Genomic DNA, 19,820 nt, shown 5'->3' with positions numbered 1-19,820 from the left:
ATACATATATATATATATGTACACACGCAATTTCCCCTCTCTTTTTTACACGTATACACATAAATCTTTCTTTCTCCTATCATATCTTCCTCACAAATAGGCACAAAAATCTCTTCCCCTATATACACCCCTCACGTATATATATATATATATATACATATATATATGTGTGTACACACGCAATTTCCCCTCTCCTTTTTACACGTATACACATAAATCCTTCTTTCTCCTATCATATCTTCTTCCTCTCACTCTCTGTTTCTCCTAATCTCTTCTGACGAAATAAAACATAACTAAAACATACAGCAACAAACAGCAAACATTTTCCTTTTCAATCTTAGTTATATTTTCCTCTCAACCACCACCCCCCTCTCACTCTCTCTCTCTCTCACCCTCTCTAATCTGTGTCGTTTATAATCTGTCCGTTCTTTTTCGATTAACCATTTCGTTCGTTTATACGTGTGTCGAAGCTACAATTCCGGTTCTAGTTTAAACATCTCTTATATAGCGTGTCAGCTACACAAATGGGAAGAAAATTGTCAAAAAAATATATATCACTGAGGAATTTCTTAAGTGAAAACAAAATCAATACAACAAGCAAAGAGTGACTTAAACCAGTTATATATATATATATATATATATATACACATATATAAAACTAGCAAAATAAGACGAAACGCAAAACAAGCAAAATTCCAGACAATTTAAGATGTGTAAATTACTATCATCAAACAACTTGCATCTATCCGGTTGCTTACAAGAGGTTTAGACAGTTTGTTACTTTCATTTAAGCACCAACAATACTTATAAAGACAAGGGACAATTAAGCTACCTAAGGCCCTTAGTGAACATACAGACAATATATATATATACATATATATATATATACACACACACACATATTACTCGCCCACATGCATACACCTCTAAATTCATATATATATAATATATGAAATAACACATTTTTAACATATATTTGTCTGAAACAACAACGATAGACAATCACCCCAACCTACTGAACAAGTAACCTAATACTTCGGTTGTTTCATTCTCTACTCTAGTAGCTGTTGTTGTTGTTGTTGTAGCTGCTGGTGGAGGTGTGTTAGCTTTAGTAGTGCCTGCCGGCTTTGGTGCTGGTAAATAATAATTATTTGGTGTTACCGAACGGAACCAAAGATGCCTGTTTTCTTATTAGAACGGATCCCTTTTCCTAGTCTTAGGACGTACACGACGGGTAGCGTGCTTTTCTTTAGTTGTGCCTTGCTCTACGCCTGTCGGGAGAACAAGTTCGGTGTGTTCAATTCGGCCGCCGACTATGCACGATCTTCACATTTGGAGCTACCAGAAACAGACGGTGATAGTGGTACCAAGAAATTCGAAAGCAGCGAGTTGAATGATCCCAACGAGGATGGTTTCCATAGCTGGCTGCTAGAATTATTCGGCTTCAAAGTGTGTGGTCTCCTCGAAAATGTATGGCTTCTCGGGGTACGTTGCTTTCTTCATTCGCTATTTGTGTGTGTGTTTGCGTGCATGATTTTCTTTTTGAAACTTTTTTCTTGTCTCCTTATTTTTTTTTTTTTTTTTTGAGTCTATGTTGAAACCTTTACTTATTTATATACATGTCATGTATTACTCTTGTCAAGACAGGCATGGATGTCGTCACATCGATTATGTTTATGGAAGCTTAAAAATCCGTAAGGATTGTTCCAGCACGAAATTTGGACCAGCCAAGATCCTCTGCCTGGTCACTCGACCGACTAGAAATCTTCATGAAATACGCTTCAAATGGAACCCTACTCTTCTTAAATGGACACACTGGATAGTCTGGTAGTTTCAGACATACTTCTAAAATTAGGGGGAAATCACGGCTGGAAAGCTTTAATTATATATATAATGTCTGCTAGATTAGGGACTACATCATTACATGTATTCTTTATTTTGATGGGATTTGAAAAGTAAATTACTGCTGTTTCTAGCATACCAAGCAAGTGCGTAGTAGTGCTGTGGTTCTTATTTTTTTTAAATACTCGGGGTCAGATCCAGGATTTTCTTTTAGGGGGCCGCGCAAAAAAAAAAAATAATAAAAACAAGGAGTAAAACGCACCTCAAAAAAAATTATGTTTAGAGGGAAAACCGTCGAGGACCGCAGTTAAGAACCGCTGGCATAGAGGCTAGGTCGATCAACACGTAGTTTTAATGATAGCTGTTACCTTTATCAATATCCATGAAATTTTGTCAGATTTTTTTTTCCACACTGAACGTACGAGTGGACCTTCGCTACATGGGTCACCTGTCACCTACGAAAATTAGCAACCATATTTCATTCAAACAGCTCCGCATTCTTCTTTTCTCTTGAAAAGAGGGAAAATATGTATTTGAAAAAAAAAACATCGTATGATAAATATTTGATGTGTAAGCAGCAATGTTTACGCATTCATGGAGAAATTACGGAAACCAAATTGTTTACAGGCGTGTGTGTATGCTATGCTCTACATAGCGTTACTACGTCTTAACTGGCCAGTTGTGTGAATAAACGTATATATTCAAACATACACCAATGTATATATAAGTTACAATATCGTAAAAGTCTCCTAATGCGGTCATTTTTCATTGTTTTATTACACACACAATAATAATTACTACTTAAAATATTGTTTCTGTAATTTGTTTTTAGTCCTACTCCGCCCCCGTCCCCGGTAAATACCATGTCTGCCACCGTCCTTCATCGGCAGTGTTTGTTGCAGTACGTAAGCAAAGGTTCTCATAGTCTGGAGAGTGGAGGGTCAGTGATATATTTGGCGGTGTGCTGGCAGAAACGTTAGCACGCCGGGGCGAAATGCTTAGCAGTTTTTCGTCTGCCTTTACGTTCTGAGTTCAAATTCCGCCGAGGTCGACTTTGCCTTTCATCCTTTCGGGGTCGATAAACTAAGTACCAGTTTGTCTGTCCTTGTTTGTCCTCTCTGTGTTTAGCCCCTTGTGGGTAGTAAAGAAATAGATATATTTGGCGCATCCCACCTTAATTATAGCAAGCGTAACGGGTGATGGGGGAAGGGAATTTTGCGTCAAAATAGAGTCGCCCATCCGTTTTCGTTAGACATGTCTAGCATACGGTCATCCCTAACAGACAGGCCTATAGACCGAATATATTCCAGTGGTAATCGTAACCGTCTTTTTGCATTATTGACTCAATTTTACCCAATATACCTTATGTTTAATACTGTAAGGTGTGATTGAATGAAGATTTGAATGCTAGTTCCAGCATATCGAGTAACCGCGTTGGGTTATTGAATTTAAACCTACTACGAGGGTTTTTTTTTTTAAAAAAAACATTGTACATTTTAGTCATACTCCAACCCCGAATTTGGTCACTTCGACTTCGTTCTGCATCTGCCTCATTTGACCTATCAATCAGATGACTGTCTGGGAATCTTATTCTAAGCAGAATGGCGTTCTTTACTGTTTGATGAACGTCTTTCTGTTGTGCTTAAAATGTCATAAAACCGACAACGAAAATATTGTGGAGAATTTCGGGAGCTTTCGAGAGCAAAGCTTTATTTACATAGTTTAACATCTGTGCAACTAAGATTTTGCGTTGTTAGTGAATGAATAATACTGGTGACTGAAGAAGGATTACTGTTGAGTACATGTTATTGTGCCACAATCATCGCAACGTGTCTGTTCTCTTGTCACTTCATTCTCAAATACCCATTTCCCCACCCTTCTCAACCACTAGTTGTAAATCGATACCATTATGTGCAGCACAGCACACTGTAATTGACACGGTGTTTAGTTTGTACCGCAACGTATACATTTGTGGCGTATAGAGAATGGGACGCGCTATACCACGTCTCATATAATATATATATATATAAAGTGGCTGTTTAGTAAGTAGCTTGTTTGCCAATCACATGATTACGGGTTCAGTCCCACTGTGTAGCACCTTGGGCAAATGTCTTCTACTATAGCTTCGGGCCGACCAAAAACCTTATGAGTGGATTTGGTAGACGGAAACTGAAAGAAGCCCGTCGTGTGTGTATGTATGTGTGTGTGTGTCTGTCTGTCCCCCACCCCATCGCTTGACAACCGATCTGGTGCTTACGCCCCCCCCCCGTAACTTAGCGGTTCGGCAAAAGAGACCGATAGAATAAGTACTAAGCTTGCAAAGAATAAGTCACGGTGTCGATTTGTTCGACTGAAGGCGCGGTGCTCCAGCATGGCCGCAGTCAAATGACTGAAACAAATAAAAGAATATATATGAATATCGTCAATGTCTTATATATCCGGAGGAAAAACACACTAAAGCATAGAGCTGTAAAGTATTTATAAGTAAAGTCTATAATCCAGCCATAGAGTGACCAATGGTTTCGCATGGGGCAAAGGCAGAACCATTGGTCACTCTAGGATCGGATATAGACTTAATTACTTGTATATATATATATATATATATGTGCAGGAGTGGCTCTGTGGTAAGTAGCTTGCTAACCAACCACATGGTTCCGGGTTCAGTCCCACTGTGTGGCATCTTGGGCAAGTGTCTTCTGCTATAGCCCCGGGCCGACCAATGCCTTGTGAGTGGATTTGGTAGACGGAAACTGAAAGAAGCCTGTCGTATATATGTATATATATATGTGTGTGTGTGTTTGTGTGCCTGTGTTTGTCCCCCTAGCATTGCTTGACAACCGATGCTGGTGTGTTTACGTCCCCGTCACTTATCGGTTCGGCAAAAAGAGGCCAATAGAATAAGTACTGGGCTTACAAAGAATAAGTCCTGGGGTCGATTTGCTCGACTAAAGGCGGTGCTGCAGCATGGCCGCAGTCAAATGACTGAAACAAGTAAAAGAGTAAAGAGTATATATATATATATTTTGTTTCAGTCATTAGACTGCGGCCAATCTGGGACACTGCCTTGAAGAATTTTTTGTTGAATGTATCGACCCCAGTGTCTATTCTTTAAAGCCTGGTACTTATTCTATCAGACCCTTTTGCTGAATCACTAAGCTATAGGGACATAAACACACTAGCACTGGTTGTCAAGCGGTGGTTGGGGGACAAACGTGCGCACACATGACGGGCTTCTTTCACTCACAAAGCTTTTGTCAGCCCACGGCTAAGAGACACTTGCTGAATGTACCATGCAGAGTAACTGGACACACACACATACATATGTGTGTGTGTGTATACATATATATATATATATATATATATATATAATCATCACTGTTGTTTAATGTCTGCTTTCTGTGCTGGTATGGGTTGGATGGTTTGACAGGAGTTGACCAGGTGGAAGACTATGCCAGACTACTGTCTGTTTTGGCATGGTTTTTATGGCTGGATGCCCTTCCTAACACCAACTACCCTGCAGAGTGGACTGAGTGCTTTTTATGTGGCACCAGCACAGGTAAGGTCGTTTTAGGATGGTTTTTACAGCTGGATACCATTCCAAATGCCAACCACTTCACAGTGTGGACTGGATGCTTTTATGTGGCACCAGCACTGGCAGGGCCACCAAGCAACTTGCAAGGCAAAGAATTTTGAGAGAGGAGGGAGCATTGGAGGGTGGGGGGGAATCTTGTATCAGATGGTAAAAGGTTAGAGTGTGAGAGAGAGATACAGAAACAGGTGTCTTGCTATAGAAGGGGTAAACACACACACACACGTCAAGAGGTTAAAGTATGGTAGACAAACAGGAACCAATGTCTTGTAGAGGAGATACATGGCTACCCCATCTGGAAAGATTGAAAAGTAATGGAAGTGATAAGGTGTCAGGGTACCATCAAGATGAATATAAGTGAGAACAGGAATAGAGGACTGGAATGAGTGGGTAGGTAGGTAGGTATATTCACAAGAATGTGAAAGTGATTGATGTGGGGACAGAAAACAATGAGGAAACGTGAGTGGAGGTGTGGTCAGTGCTGAAAACCAGTTTGGAGGAAAATTAAAGGAATTCATTCATTCATTGTTCGACCGTGGTCGAGACAATGGAATTTACTATGTTACGCCAGACTTCACAGTCCATCATAGCACTATGGAGTTCCTGTTGCTGGATGCCTGTATCCCTGGAGATTACATCAGGGTAGGAGAGTGTGCACCCTCTGGTATCACTGGATGCCCTTGGAGGTGCAACATGATCAGAGACAGGACCCGGCAAAGCAGGGGCTGGACCTACATCCACGGGTATACTATTAAGTCTGGTTCCCTGGGGAAGAGGAACCCTGGTGCAGTTAATTGTAAATTCCACAGTCTTTTCAAATGGCTAATAATGTGTGCGTGCGCTGCTACTACAGGAGTCAGGGAGAAAGAGCAAGAAGGGATAAGTGGAAGTACAGAGGAAAGGGGGTGGATAGCAACAGTGTAATTAAACCATAAAAGGAAAACTATGGAGATGTGAAATAGTGGTGTGAGACAGTGATGTATAGAGACAGAGATCAGAGGATCAAAGGTGGAAATATTTGTAGCAGAGGTTGCAGATATGAGAATTTGTTTTGCAGAAAAGGACATTCAGTGAAAAATAAATTAGTAAGGATGATATTGAGAATATGGGATGGGTAACAAAAGGAAGTGATTCCAGTAAAAGGGATAATTTGTAGCACAGAAAGGAGTCGTATAATCATGGCACTTCACTGAGTCATGCTGTAGTTAGAAGTATGATGTAAATATGGGTGTTAGGAAGATGAGTTGTGGGATGTAAAGATGGGTGTTAGGAAGATGAGTTGGAGAAGCTTCACTGGGACAGATTGGGTGTGGGCGTATTGGTGTAGCTGATATGCTTTTTATCCTGCAGTCAGTCTTCACTACTTTCTCCCATGTCTTTCTGGGTCTTCCTTATCCTCACGTTCCATCTACATTTGGTGATTGGTGCTTTACACAGCTGTCCTCATCCACAGGCATCACATGACCATACATGCAGAGTCTTCTCTTTTGCACACTACATCTGATGTCTCCTACACCCAATGGAGCATGATAGCTTCATTTCTTTCTAAACTTCACATATCCTCTGCATTCAGAGCCCAGTTTCACTACCATGTAGCATTGCTACACAATAGTGCAGGCCTGAGTGCTGCACTATTCTCACTGCAGCAAAACTTAAACAATGTAAGATCAATATTGCTACTTTTTCTGAGACATGGTTATCGGGGCAAGGTCAGCTAATTGAAATGGGATGTGATGATAACCTTTTTTGAATTGGCAAACGGGCATTTGAAAACTGAGAAGGCAGTGTTGGCTTTGTGATACAGAAGAACCAATCAGCAACTGTTTCTCTCTTTTTCAAAGCTGGATCCACTTTGACAGGGACATTGAAGCATTAGATAGAGCATTTTACAGATCTTTTTTCACAACCCATCCACAATAGTTGAGACCACTATTGGAGACCTCCTGCAGTACAAGTTTATTGAGGAAATGGTCAATCATCCTAACATAGAAGAAGTCAAAATTACTGTTTAACAGTTCAACTCAGGGAAGACCCCCATCCCCCAAGAATTGATGGTACACCAGCTGAAATTGTTAAGTATTATGAAAATATAATAACTGATCTTGTGACCGTATTAAATTTCAGTGTGTGAAGTGGTACATCAATTCCATAAGAGTGAGGAGATGCAATACTGATCTCACTGCACAGGAGAAAACGTGTCAAACTGAGGCAACTTTTGTGGTATTTCTTTACTTGTAAATGTTAGTAAAATATTCACCAGACATTTATTTGGTCATTTGCTGATAAACTTATGGTCCATTGTTGTCCTAGAGTCTCAGTGTAAATTTAAATCAAATCTTTACTGTCAGACAGTGTAATAGCTGTGCATAGGGCAGGGCCTCCCCACTTTTATCGAATGTTTATTGACTTAATGAATGACATGAATAGACATGCATTAAGGAAAACTAGGATAGTTTAAGTACTCACTAGGTTTTGTTGATGCATTTGTCCAACAACTCACTGATATGAAGGATTGACTCAAAAAGTTCTCTGTTGAAATCCAATCCCTGCATATAATAGTGTTGTGCAAATGCACTTGTACCAGCTTTTTTCTCCATATTCTTTGCAGCTGTAATTGCTCATGCATTTCGGGACTGTGATAAACTTTATAATTTTAATTGTTTCAAAGCTAAATCAAAGACCTTTAAGCTGTTGTTCATAGTTTGCTGTATGTTGATGATTGCGACTTTGTAGTTCACCAGAAGCAAAATATTCAGAAAATGATGGATCTCTTTTCCAGTGCATTTTACCTTTGCTTTTGGGCTTAGGTGCCTGAAGAAAACTAAAGTGATGTTAAGACCTGTTCCAGGTGAACCATATGTCAAGTCAAATATACTTGTTCAAGGAACCAAATCTGATGTAGTGGATTCTTTTGTTTACCTCAGTAACTCAGTTTCCAAGGATGAATCCATAGATTCTTTGATTAACTTGAGGATTAAGTGAACTTCAGTTACATGTAGGACATTCAAAAGATGAGTTTGATTAAACAGGGCTTTGACACAATCCACTAAGTTTTGTATCTGTGATGCCTACGTAATCAGAAGCCTGATATACACATCTGAAACCTAGACACCATGTCAATGGCATATCAAAATACTTGAAAGATTCCATTGGAAGTGTGTAATATGTCTAATGCATGTATTAAATAGGAGTTGGAAATCTTTTACAACTGACACAGACCTATTGGAAAGTGGAATTGTCTCAGTATTGAAAGCTTGTCTTATCAAGTCTGTGTGCACACACATGCATGTGTTTGTGTGTGTGTGTAAAATACATATTTAGACGCAAGGTATATAAGTTTCATGGTTCTGTAATACATGAAAATTATAGTAGCTTGTATTTAAATTCTCTGAACACACACACACATTCAAATATATATATATATTAAAGGCGGCGAGCTGGCAGAGACGTTAGCACACCGGGCGAAATGCGTAGCCGTATTTCGTCTGCCGCTACGTTGTGTGTTCAAATTCCGCTGAGGTCGACTTTACCTTTCATCCTTTCGGGGTCGATTAAATAAGTACCAGTTACGCTCTGTGGCCGATATAATCGACTTAATCCGTTTGTTTGTCCTCTCTGTGTTTAGCCCCTTGTGGGTAGTAAAGAAATATATATATATATATATATCATTCTCTTTTGGAGCATTGATTATCAAATCATATTTCAGAACCTATAAATAATAGCATGTCAATATTGGGTTGGAATAGCCTTTTGGATAGAAAAAGTTGAAGGCTGTCCATGGAACCTGAACCCACATCTGATTATATTTAGTTCATCAACTGGTAGTGATCAAGATGTCAGTGGAGCCTGTATCTCTAACTACTGATGGTCTTGCCCTCATAGCTTATGAACTGTATGATACACAAGACTTGTTAGCTACTCTTGAAAATGCTGCTGCTAAAGTCAGTCTTATAGGTCAACCAGTTCTAATGATTACACACAACCCAAAGAGGTCACTGACTTCAAGTACTTTGGATCCTATGTTGCTGACAGTAAGGAAGACTTTCTGAAATGCAACGTTAAAACCCTGGAGTGCCTGTAACATGTTTCAAAACATTTGGTAACAAAATATTTCAAAGTGAAGAAGGTTGGCTTCCTTCAGGACATGTGTTGAGAGCATTCTTTTCCATGGAACCAAAACTTGAACCATGAAGAAGTAGCTTTAACCCTTTCATTACTGTATTTATTTTGAGATGCACTGTGTTTCTTTCAATTATTTTAACTATAACAAAGAATTGAGTAAAATAACTTAGTTACCATTAAGCTAGTGTTAGGAACATAAATTGTGACTAAGGTTTGGTGGAAGATTTTAATTCAAAACTTACAAAAACAAGGCATTTGTACTACAGAGCCAGAGCTGGTTTCAGCTGAGTTGGTAGCAAAAGAGTTAAGGTTATCTTCATGATACATAGATCATATGAGGGCTCAGAGCATTTCATAGTGTGAGCACAAGACCCAAGAGATTTATGAATACAGTCCATCTTCTCTACTATTATTTCTCAATGCAGCATAGGCTTCCTGGCCACTGCTATTGTGCTGGACACTACACTGTGTAAGATGCTGTAGTTTGGAAACTTCTGCATCCTTAAAGAGAACAAAAAAAAAAACACTCAACTACATTGATGTTATTGGCAGAGAAACATAAAATTGAAAACCTTTTAAAGTTAATGTGGAATCCAAGATCCCTGATGTGTCATGGCAAAGTGCATCTTGATTGCAGCTGCTTGAAAAAGAAGAAAGCTTGGAACCTCAGATTTCATTATTGCAAAAGAGTGAATATTAGGTTTCTATGTTTAAATTTTTTTTTTTAATTTACTCTAACATGAAAATAACTTGATATTTCTTGCTTTGAAAAGAAATATATGTCATTTTAATATCAAGATCACAACTTTTTTTTAGTATATAACTATTGATATATGATCTAAGTGTGTCAAAGTTTTGAAACAAAAACAAAAAAACATCATGTATTACAAGTGAATTCTTTGCTCTTTTAAGGAAGGTGCAGCTTTTGGAGTTCTTTTATATATATATATATATATATATATAGTTATATATATATATATATATATATTCATTCGACCTTTTGCATTTGTGTATGTGTGAGTGTATGTATAAACCATCTTTTAACTTTTAAAAACTTACTGATATTTTCTACTTTTAAATTGCTGATTATGTATATTACACATGCTTAAGACTAACTTGTTCAATTAGCTAATAAAAAAAGCAAACAAACAAATGAATATGATAAAATGTGACTTTTAAACAGACTTCTAAGTACTAGTAGTTTAGGAAATGAAATGAAAGTGAAATATGTTTAGGCATAGATTACATGGCTATGCCTAGCTGTGTTTGGTGTCGGCCTCATGTTTTGTAATGCTAGCATAGGATAGATGTTTTAATTGTATAAGCATAGTAGTTACAGTTTGTACACAAAAGGCCATAAATATGTGAGTCAGCTTTTTAGTTTGTTTTTATTTTTTTATTTAGATTGTTTTTATTGTTCATTAGCCAGTGAAAAAAGACAAAAATAATAATTGCCATTTGTTTGTATTAATACAAATTCAGTGCTTATGAGAGTATTTTTGGCTTGTAATTATTAATTCCTCATTTTTTTTTTTTTTTTTTGCAAATTGTGAACTATAGCATTTATTGGTCATGTTTCCAGTGGGCTAATCCCTGGTTCACTGCATTTCTAATGGTGCAATTGACAAGGGAATGCTTGTAACTTGGTGCAGAACAAATATTGCAAGAGATTTCATTTGAAGAGCACTGGTTGCTTTTTCAAATTTCTCAACAATGTTTACATCCTTTGCCAGTATACACTGATGAAAAATATACACATAATCTTTGTATCTTTCCTCTTATCTATCTATCCCTCAATACATCCCTACACACTTGAGAGATCTTGTCTTGCAGGTATTTAGTGACCTCACCAATGCTGGTACTATGAAAAAAGCACCCAGTACACTTTCTGAAGTGGCTAGCATTAAGAAGGGCATCTTGCTGTAGAAACCATGCCAAAACAGACATTGGAGCAACTTTCTAGTTCATCAGTTCATCTTGAACTGTCTAATTTATACCAGCGTAGAAAAGGGGACTTTAAATGTAAATCTTTTTTTTATGTCTATCTATATGTATCCATCTATCTATCTATATGTATTCTATATTTATCTCCCTATCAATACACACATGCTCCAGTCTACCAATTTCTGCTTACAAGGCACTGTTCAGCATGAGGCTACTGTAGACAACGCTTTCACAAAGAACCAGGCAATAGAATAGAACCTAGAATCACATGGTTGTGAAAAGGATTTTTTAACTACACAACCATCTGAGCCCAAGATTTCCAATTTAGAATCTAATATCTTTTTTTTTTTTTTTCTACAAATTTTTTTCACATGTATGATTCTGTAGGATGTGTTGAACCTTAATTCAGGTTCACAGAAATGTTTTTAAATGTATGCTCCTCTTAAAAACTGGGTCCAGTTTTGTTCTTTTATTTATATAGAATAGAGATTTTTTTCTAGAATAAAAATTACTGGACAATAACGTAACAATTGAAGTCTATTTCCTACAATATTTGGACATTAAAGAAATATTTTAGGAGTGTTGTGTTTTTCCTGAGTCAACCCTGCTTTAGTAGATCTATTGATTGAAGACATTTCCGCCACGAGCATCCTATCTTTTAAGGTATGTTTGATAAGTTGGTGCCATTCCTTCAATTTCCAGTTCTTCCTCTCAGATCTATGGTGTACGCTGCATTTTCCCAGCTCTACAATGTACACCCCTTTCCTCTCCTCTACATTGTGCACCCTCTTTATCATTTAAAAAAAAATTATAATGAATTCTTTCAGCCATCACTCTCTTCACAGCATCTGGAAAATTCAGTTGAATTATAATTAACTTGTGTACAGGAAATCAATAGTATTATCATTCTGCATATCACTAAGTAAACCTGTTATCTGGCAAAATTTAAATGTTACCAAATCCTGTGACAAGTCATAACAATGAACCTGCTTATCTTCCTTGCCACCACCCCTAACTCTGTCCTCTACCCATTGTTCCAAGAATATCATCTTGTTTTCTGTTTATTATTTAGATTTCATAATTTCATAGGAAATTATGTTGTTCAGAATTTGTGTAGCACCTCAGGTAATCTAGCTTACTCAGGTGTGTAGTATCAGCCTTTTATGTTGGACTACATTATCTAAAGTGTTCTTTCTTTATGTCAGACAATAGTGTTTGGTTTGCAGGTGATCTGACGGCTATTTCTTGCTTGTTGGTTCAATGTAGGATTTTTTAAAAAATTAGACAGTAAAATGTATATTTTGTCAGTGTAGACCTCTTCTGACATATGTATAGTCTTGGAAACTTTATAGATCAATACAAGATTGGGAAAAAATCATAGTTTACAGAACAGGAGATCTATAACTTTTCCAATTATCTGATGTTGCTATTTTATTCACTTATTTTTATTTACTGTTCTCTTCCATTATTTAACCAGATCTCAATGGCTAATCTTTTTTTAAAAAAAAATGTCCAATTTTCTTATTTTCTTTATCTTCTGTTAACAATCAAATATTCATTACTTAGGAATTTTCCAATTACTTTGCAATGGCTAAGATAATTATTTTGTATTCCTATATCATATTGTCATAATCGTACTACCATTTTGCTATTAATGGATCTGTGATTTACTAATGCATTTTTAATAATCCGACATGAAGGTCACTAACCAACATCCTCTATTCTCTGGTCCTCAGATATTTTTCCTCTCTCTGACTTTTCTGCTCCTATAGTAATCTCTTCTTGAAACTCAAGCACTCCCAATTCACACACCTCTTCTCCCCCATATTGTGTTCACCCCCATAGATACATTTAGTGAGTGTCTATGTATTCAGTTCTTCATTGCCAGAACATCAACTTTTTTTAATTCCTTGCTTGCACATGTTTTCCCTGTACAGCAACCCTATTTATCTCACCAGTATTAGAGTGCCTGTAACCCTACTGTAGAAGCTCTCTCTTCTTCGATGGAAGCTGGAGAATTAGAAGAGAGTGCAGGGAGTATTTTGTCTAAGTTAATAGTTCAGTGTCAATTTCAAAGTTTTTTTTTTTATCTCTTTGACAATGTCAGTTCACCACCTCCAGTTAGACAACATATTGACAGACATTAGAGTGTAGTATTCATTTCATTTCCCTATAGTCTGAGGTCAAATCTCACTGGAGTGATCTTTGTCTTTTGTCCTTTTGAGGTCAATTTGTGGAACTTTTAAAGGGTCAGGCAAGATGATTTGTGGTATCTGTTCTGGATCTTTTGTGTTCTGACAGTGATACTTGTGATGACACTGGAGCTAAGCTGTAGTGCTCCAAGTCAGTGGCTTTTCTCCTGGATAAATATCACTGATTAGAGAGGGGAGACTTGCATGCTTGGACAAGTGCTAGTCTCCTTAAAAAAAATTACCCAGGCCTGTGCAAATGTGCAGATACAAGGTCAACCTTAATTGCTAGTGGCTCTAACAACATTTAGTCTAACACCACATCCAAGTATTCATTTTATCATTTTTCATTTTTCTTTCAAAAGATAAGGTGACTGAATTGAAACACTGGACATAAAAATGAGATCAAACATTTTCTGTAACAATATTGTGCACTACTTAGCAAAGCACATTTTTTGGTTTTACAAATTTTTTTGAAAGTTGTCTTTAATAGGAAAGAAATCAAACTAAACAAGATAAAGGAAAGAAATCCCTGGAAAATTTTATATAAAGCAGATTTCAAAGAAAATGGTAAAACCCCAACCTCACTCTTATCCTGTCAGTTTCTTTTAGGAAAAGTAATAATTATTTTAGTTCTGCTGCTATTTTTAAAAAGATATAGTTTTGAAATCTGTTGTTTCCAAATTCTTGTATATATATATGTATATATTTTATAAATCTGTTCCTTCTTCCATGTAAACAAGAAACGGCTTAGCTGGCAATCTTGTCTAGCTTTGTAGAGAGCATAACTTTGAAAAGACAACAGATATAATAGTCATTAATCTCTGTCATACAAAAACTACTTTGTCAAATATCTAGTTATGGTCATAGGGAAATGTCATTTTACTTGAATATAAAGTGCTAGAGATATTTTAGGTATAAAAATCAATAGGTCTGCATTTTTAAAACAATTTTAACATCGATATTATTATAAGTCTCATTGAATTATCATCATCATCATTTAACATCCATTTTCCATGCTAGCATGGGTTGGACGGTTCGACCAGGATCTGGGAAGCCAGAAGGCTGCACCAGGCTCCAGTCTGATCTGGCAGTGTTTCTACAGCTGGATGCCTTTCCTAACGGCAACCACTCCGTGAGTATAGTGGATGTGCCACGCGAGGCTGGCAACGGCCACGATCGGATTGGTGCTTTTTACGTGCTACCGGCACGGAAGCCAGTCAAGGCGGCGCTGGCATCAGCTACGTTCGGATGGTGCGTTTTACATGCCACCGGCACGGAAGCCAGTCAAGGTGGCACTGGCATCAGCCATGTTTGGATGGTGCTTTTTACATGCCACCGGCACAGGGATCACAACTACTATTTCCATATCTCGCTAGCCACTACACATTCTTTATTTTCTCTCCTTGTTTCCTTCTGTGTTCTTTTCTGTGGAAGAGTGTAGGCTCGAAACATTAAAGACTTTTTCACTTCCCAAGCACTATACTAATACATCTGTTTGTTGTCTACACCACCTGTCTTCGTCTTTTGTTTTTTTGTGAATTCTCCCTATATATATATATATAATTACAAATGATACATTAAAATGCATCGCAATTTTCTTTGGTGATATTCTTTCCTAATGCAATGGCAAATGATCTTTTTGTTAGGGTCTTTCAGCTCATGATCATAAAGTTGTAGGTTCAGTTCTTGGACCAGACATTATATTGTGTTTCTGAGCAAAGCACTCCATTTCACATAGCTTCAGTTTATTCATCTGTAATGAATACATGTCAGCAGCCACATCTTGGATGTTCTGTTTGGTCAAGAGTGAGGGACTAAGAGGGTATCTATCTACTCATGATTACATAAGCATCTATAAGCAATTAGCAAGAGCATGTTACATATTACCAAGTCATACCCACTTACAAGTGGTGGCTGGCTATATTTATCCTTTATAATTGTTATTTGATTTTTGCTCAGTTTTGTGATAACGTATAAATTCTGGAGATGTACTTGCATAGCAAGTGACCTGATCTGAGATCGTGTGCAGGAACAAAAACAATTGCAGCATGTAAGGTGTTTATAAGCCATTTAAGAAACACACAAAGACTGTTAAATTTAATTTGCCAAAATATTTTCGTTGCTTTGAGACCGCGACCTGTTCACTGCAGCATGGAATCTTGTCAGTGAACAGGTCTCGTGGTCTCAAAGCAACAAAAATATTTTGGCAAATTAAATTTAAATGTATAAGTGAATCTAGCGGTTTTTGTGTGTTTCTTAAATGGCTTATAAAAACCTTTCACGCTGCAATTGTTTATATACAAATGCATTAAATTGCTTTTCTAAATCCAAATTCTGATCATTCCATGGCTTAGTGATGGGAACTAAAGACGGTTGTTATTCTATAGATCTTCAAGTATTACATGAATGTGAGACAACCATTCCCTTAGGATATAATGTTGTATTGTAGTCTTTTACTGATTCCATTGTTAGACAGTGACCATTTTGGGACACTGCTTTCAAAGGTGTAGTTGAATTTATTGATTGGTTCTTACTAAGTCAACCTCTGATGACTAGAAGGCAAAGACAACCTGGACAAGATTTGAACTTGAAATGTAGAGGGATGTAACATACACTCAATAAACTTCTTTCAGTTTCTGTCTACCAAATCCACTCACAAACTTTGATTGGCCTGAGGCTGTAGTGGAAGATACTTACACAAGGTTTCACATAATGGGACTGAACCCATGGCAAAATGGTTGAAGCAAGCTTATTAACCACCCCTGCGTGCGCCTGTGTGTGTGAATTGGACAACCAACATCTAAAAACATCTGTGTAGTATAAATACAAAAGTAAAAGATTAAGCCAGGTTTCTTCATAATTAGGATCTGGTCGTGTTCTGATTGTAAACAGAAACCAGATGCCAACAGTGAGAACTATTTATAGTTTAGAGGTTACTAGTGAAACAGGTGTAAACAATATTGCAATGCTACCCTCTGAAACTAATAACAACAATGTCAAACAGCTAGTACAAATATTTTCATCCAAAAGATAAGACTGGCTGGGATAGTTCTAGAAATGTTAAAGTTACTGTAGATTCTGGAACATTATCTGTTCTAGTGGGAGTTATGGTAGTAATAAGAAAATATGGTTATCCTCAAAGAAAAAAAACACAAACAACCAAACTAAAAAAAATTCAGGACACAGCCTTTCTTTTAGTGATACATGTTGTTTAGTTCAGATTAGCTTTGATCAAAGAGATATGGTCAAAGATGTTCCAGCCATGACCATTTTAGTTTTTTTCAGGCATGGTTTATCTAAGACTGTGTTATCCAACATGTTCTTCTACTTTAAAAATGTGCAATGTGTTTTGACAGTCTGGGTCTCTCAAAATGTACTCTGGTGAACACTGAACTTCAGTTTTCGTTATTGTGGTGGTGAAGATGAAGGCAAGAGGCTAGCTAGCTAGATAGATAGCTAGAGAGGAGGAAGCTGTGACACATCACTTCCACCACCATCTACCATTATCGTCTCTTATTTCCTTTTTTCTTTGTTTTTTTTCTTGCTCTCATTTGAGTTACCAACCCCACTTTGTAAGACATAAAAGGTAGACCATAGGACTATACTATTGCATTAATAATATGGATAATACATATAAATGGAAACATCCACCTAAATATATAAGTGTCAGTTTTCTCACCAGGTTGCCAGTCTATCAAACTTTAGCTACAGTAAACTGGTTTGCTATTCTTCTTAATTATAAAGCAAAACTGAGAAAAACACACGTACATACTCTCACAGACATTGGTCTAACTGTTAATTATGTCACTGTTTTGAAAACAACCTACCTAGTTTCTGGAACAATAAATTATGCTCACATTAACAGAACAGTGCCCTTTACTGTTGAGCTTTGAAAAAAAGAGAAAAAAAAGATAGTAACTACAGTAATTTAATTTGCCTGATTTAAATAATTACTTAGTGTTTACTTTTGTCCCTCTTTTTTGAATTGAAATTCTACTGAAGCTTACTTGGTCCTTCAGTTGTTCAGAATCATTAAAATGATACCGGTAATATACTGGTGTTATCTTCATTGCTTGTATACCGATTTCTGTAGAAAGTGGTTTTGTGCCTTGTCAGTCGAAAACTCAATATTATTACATTGGAAAGCTGATAAAAAGGATGTTGAGTTTCTTTCAAAACATTTGTTTAATTTAATATTGGAGGTGGTAGTATGATTTGTAGCAACCCACTTTTGCTTATCTATGGTTGTTGTTGTCATTGGTTAATCCCAGGCAATCCTGGGATAAGCAGGCCCATGGTTCAATGATGTACCTGTAGCGAACATTTGTCTTTTTGTACATATGTGACTGCATTGTCTAATGTGCACTTCATTAAGATGACAGAATGTCAGATGACTGTCTAGAGTTATAGTCATAGACTGTAGCCTTTAAATCTCTCTGTTGCTGACTAATCTTTTATTCTGTTGAAATTAATAAGTAATAAGCTAGAGCATTGTTATTTGGTCATAGCTTCACTCCTACAAATTTGTTTGAGTTGAAAGAAATTCTTATCATAAAATTAGAATTCCATTCAGATAAAGATCCATAACCTTGATTTCACTTTGTCAGGATATTTGAATAGAACAAAATAGTAACAAACAAAAAAAAAGACGCAATTATCAATGCTGAATGCTTAATCGAGGTCAACATAAGTATAGCATGTTCATTAACAATATGTTTTATCAAAAACTTTATCTTATTAAAAAATATTTAATCTAATGTTATCAATGGTCTACTCACAATCACTACCTTGTGTCATAACTATCATGTCATTTGTAAAAAATTTTTTGTCTGTTCCATTTCAGTTGTATCTAGTGAATATTTAGTTGCTGATAAACGAGTTATAACTATTTTTATCCTTACTCAAACCAGCTAAATCTGACCACCATAAAGAGTGTGTGTGTTGAAACTAATATTATTAAGCAATATTGTTATGTAACTTTGGGAACTAAGAATCTCATTTTCACATAGCCTTAAGAAGTCACATTTGATTTATTCTTTTTCTTTCCTTTACTTTTTTTTTATCATTTTATATGAATTCATTGACATATCTAAGTTAATCTTGTTCCACAAAGATCCATGCAGCAATAATTATCCCTGGGTTGGTGTTAAGCCAGAAGTTTGTTGAGTCTCTGTAGATCAGATGCTAATCTATTGCATGTAACTTTTTTTTCCTGTGGAAAGTAATGAACTGAGCAATGTAAGCCAAGCCAAGAAATCACTTATTAATTTCACAGCTCTGCCACTGTTTATAGCAAGGCAGATTTGGCTGATTGCTAAGTGTTTTGGTGATGGACACATCCAGTGATGTTGGTAGCATATGAATCACTAATCTGTTCATTATTAAATTGGATGTCTGCACTCTCAACATATCTCTTTCTCTTTTACTTGTTTCAGTCATTTGACTGCGGCCATGCTGGAGCACCGCCTTTAGTCGAGCAAATCGACCCCGGGACTTATTCTTTGTAAGCCCAGTACTTATTTTATTGGTCCCTTTTGCCAAACTGCTAAGTGATGGGGACGTAAACACACCAGCATTGGTTGTCAAGCAATGCTAGAGGGACAAACACAGGCACACAAACGTATACACAGACATACACACACACATATATATATATACGACAGGCTTCTTTCAGTTTCCGTCTACCAAATCTACTCACAAGGCTTTGGTCAGCCCGAGGCTATAGCAGAAGACACTTGCCCAACATGCCACACAGTGGGACTGAACCTGGAACCATGTGGTTGGTTACCAAGCTACTTACCACACAGCCACTCCTGTGCCTATGTAGTAAAACTGAGAAAGATAATGGATTGTGTGTTTGTCATTTCGGTTTTGTGTTGTGGTTCATATGGGTATAGCAGTTTATATTGAAAAAATGTGAATTTTCCTCGGTTTGAAATCCAAGGTTTGAAAACTGAATTTGTACTAAAATGGAAATCCAGATTTTATGAAATCCAAATTTTTGGAATGCATATTTTTGAAAATCCAAATTTGTGAGGCCAGGTTTTGTATGAGGCCAATTTTGGTGAAACCAAAAGCCAGGATTCAGAGTCCGAATTTTTGAACTCTATATATATGTTACCTTTCTAAAT

General features: G+C 36.9%; 1 protein-coding gene across 1 annotated transcript in view; it reads left to right on the top strand.

The window, feature by feature from the left end:
- The first annotated feature begins 178 nt into the window (after window positions 1-178).
- Window positions 179-19,820, top strand: part of LOC115212750 (E3 ubiquitin-protein ligase AMFR) — an 82,366-nt gene continuing 62,724 nt past the window's right edge. The window contains exon 1 of the mRNA XM_029781410.2: window positions 179-1,485. Within this exon, the coding sequence (XP_029637270.1) occupies window positions 1,177-1,485 (309 nt within the window). The 5' untranslated portion in view covers window positions 179-1,176. The remainder of the gene's footprint in view (window positions 1,486-19,820) is intronic.

Source organism: Octopus sinensis, linkage group LG6 (assembly GCF_006345805.1).
Source record: "Octopus sinensis linkage group LG6, ASM634580v1, whole genome shotgun sequence".
Lineage (NCBI taxonomy): Eukaryota > Metazoa > Mollusca > Cephalopoda > Octopoda > Octopodidae > Octopus > Octopus sinensis.
The sequence above is the reverse complement of the archived record's forward strand: the minus strand, read 5'-3'. Positions and strand labels throughout refer to the sequence as shown.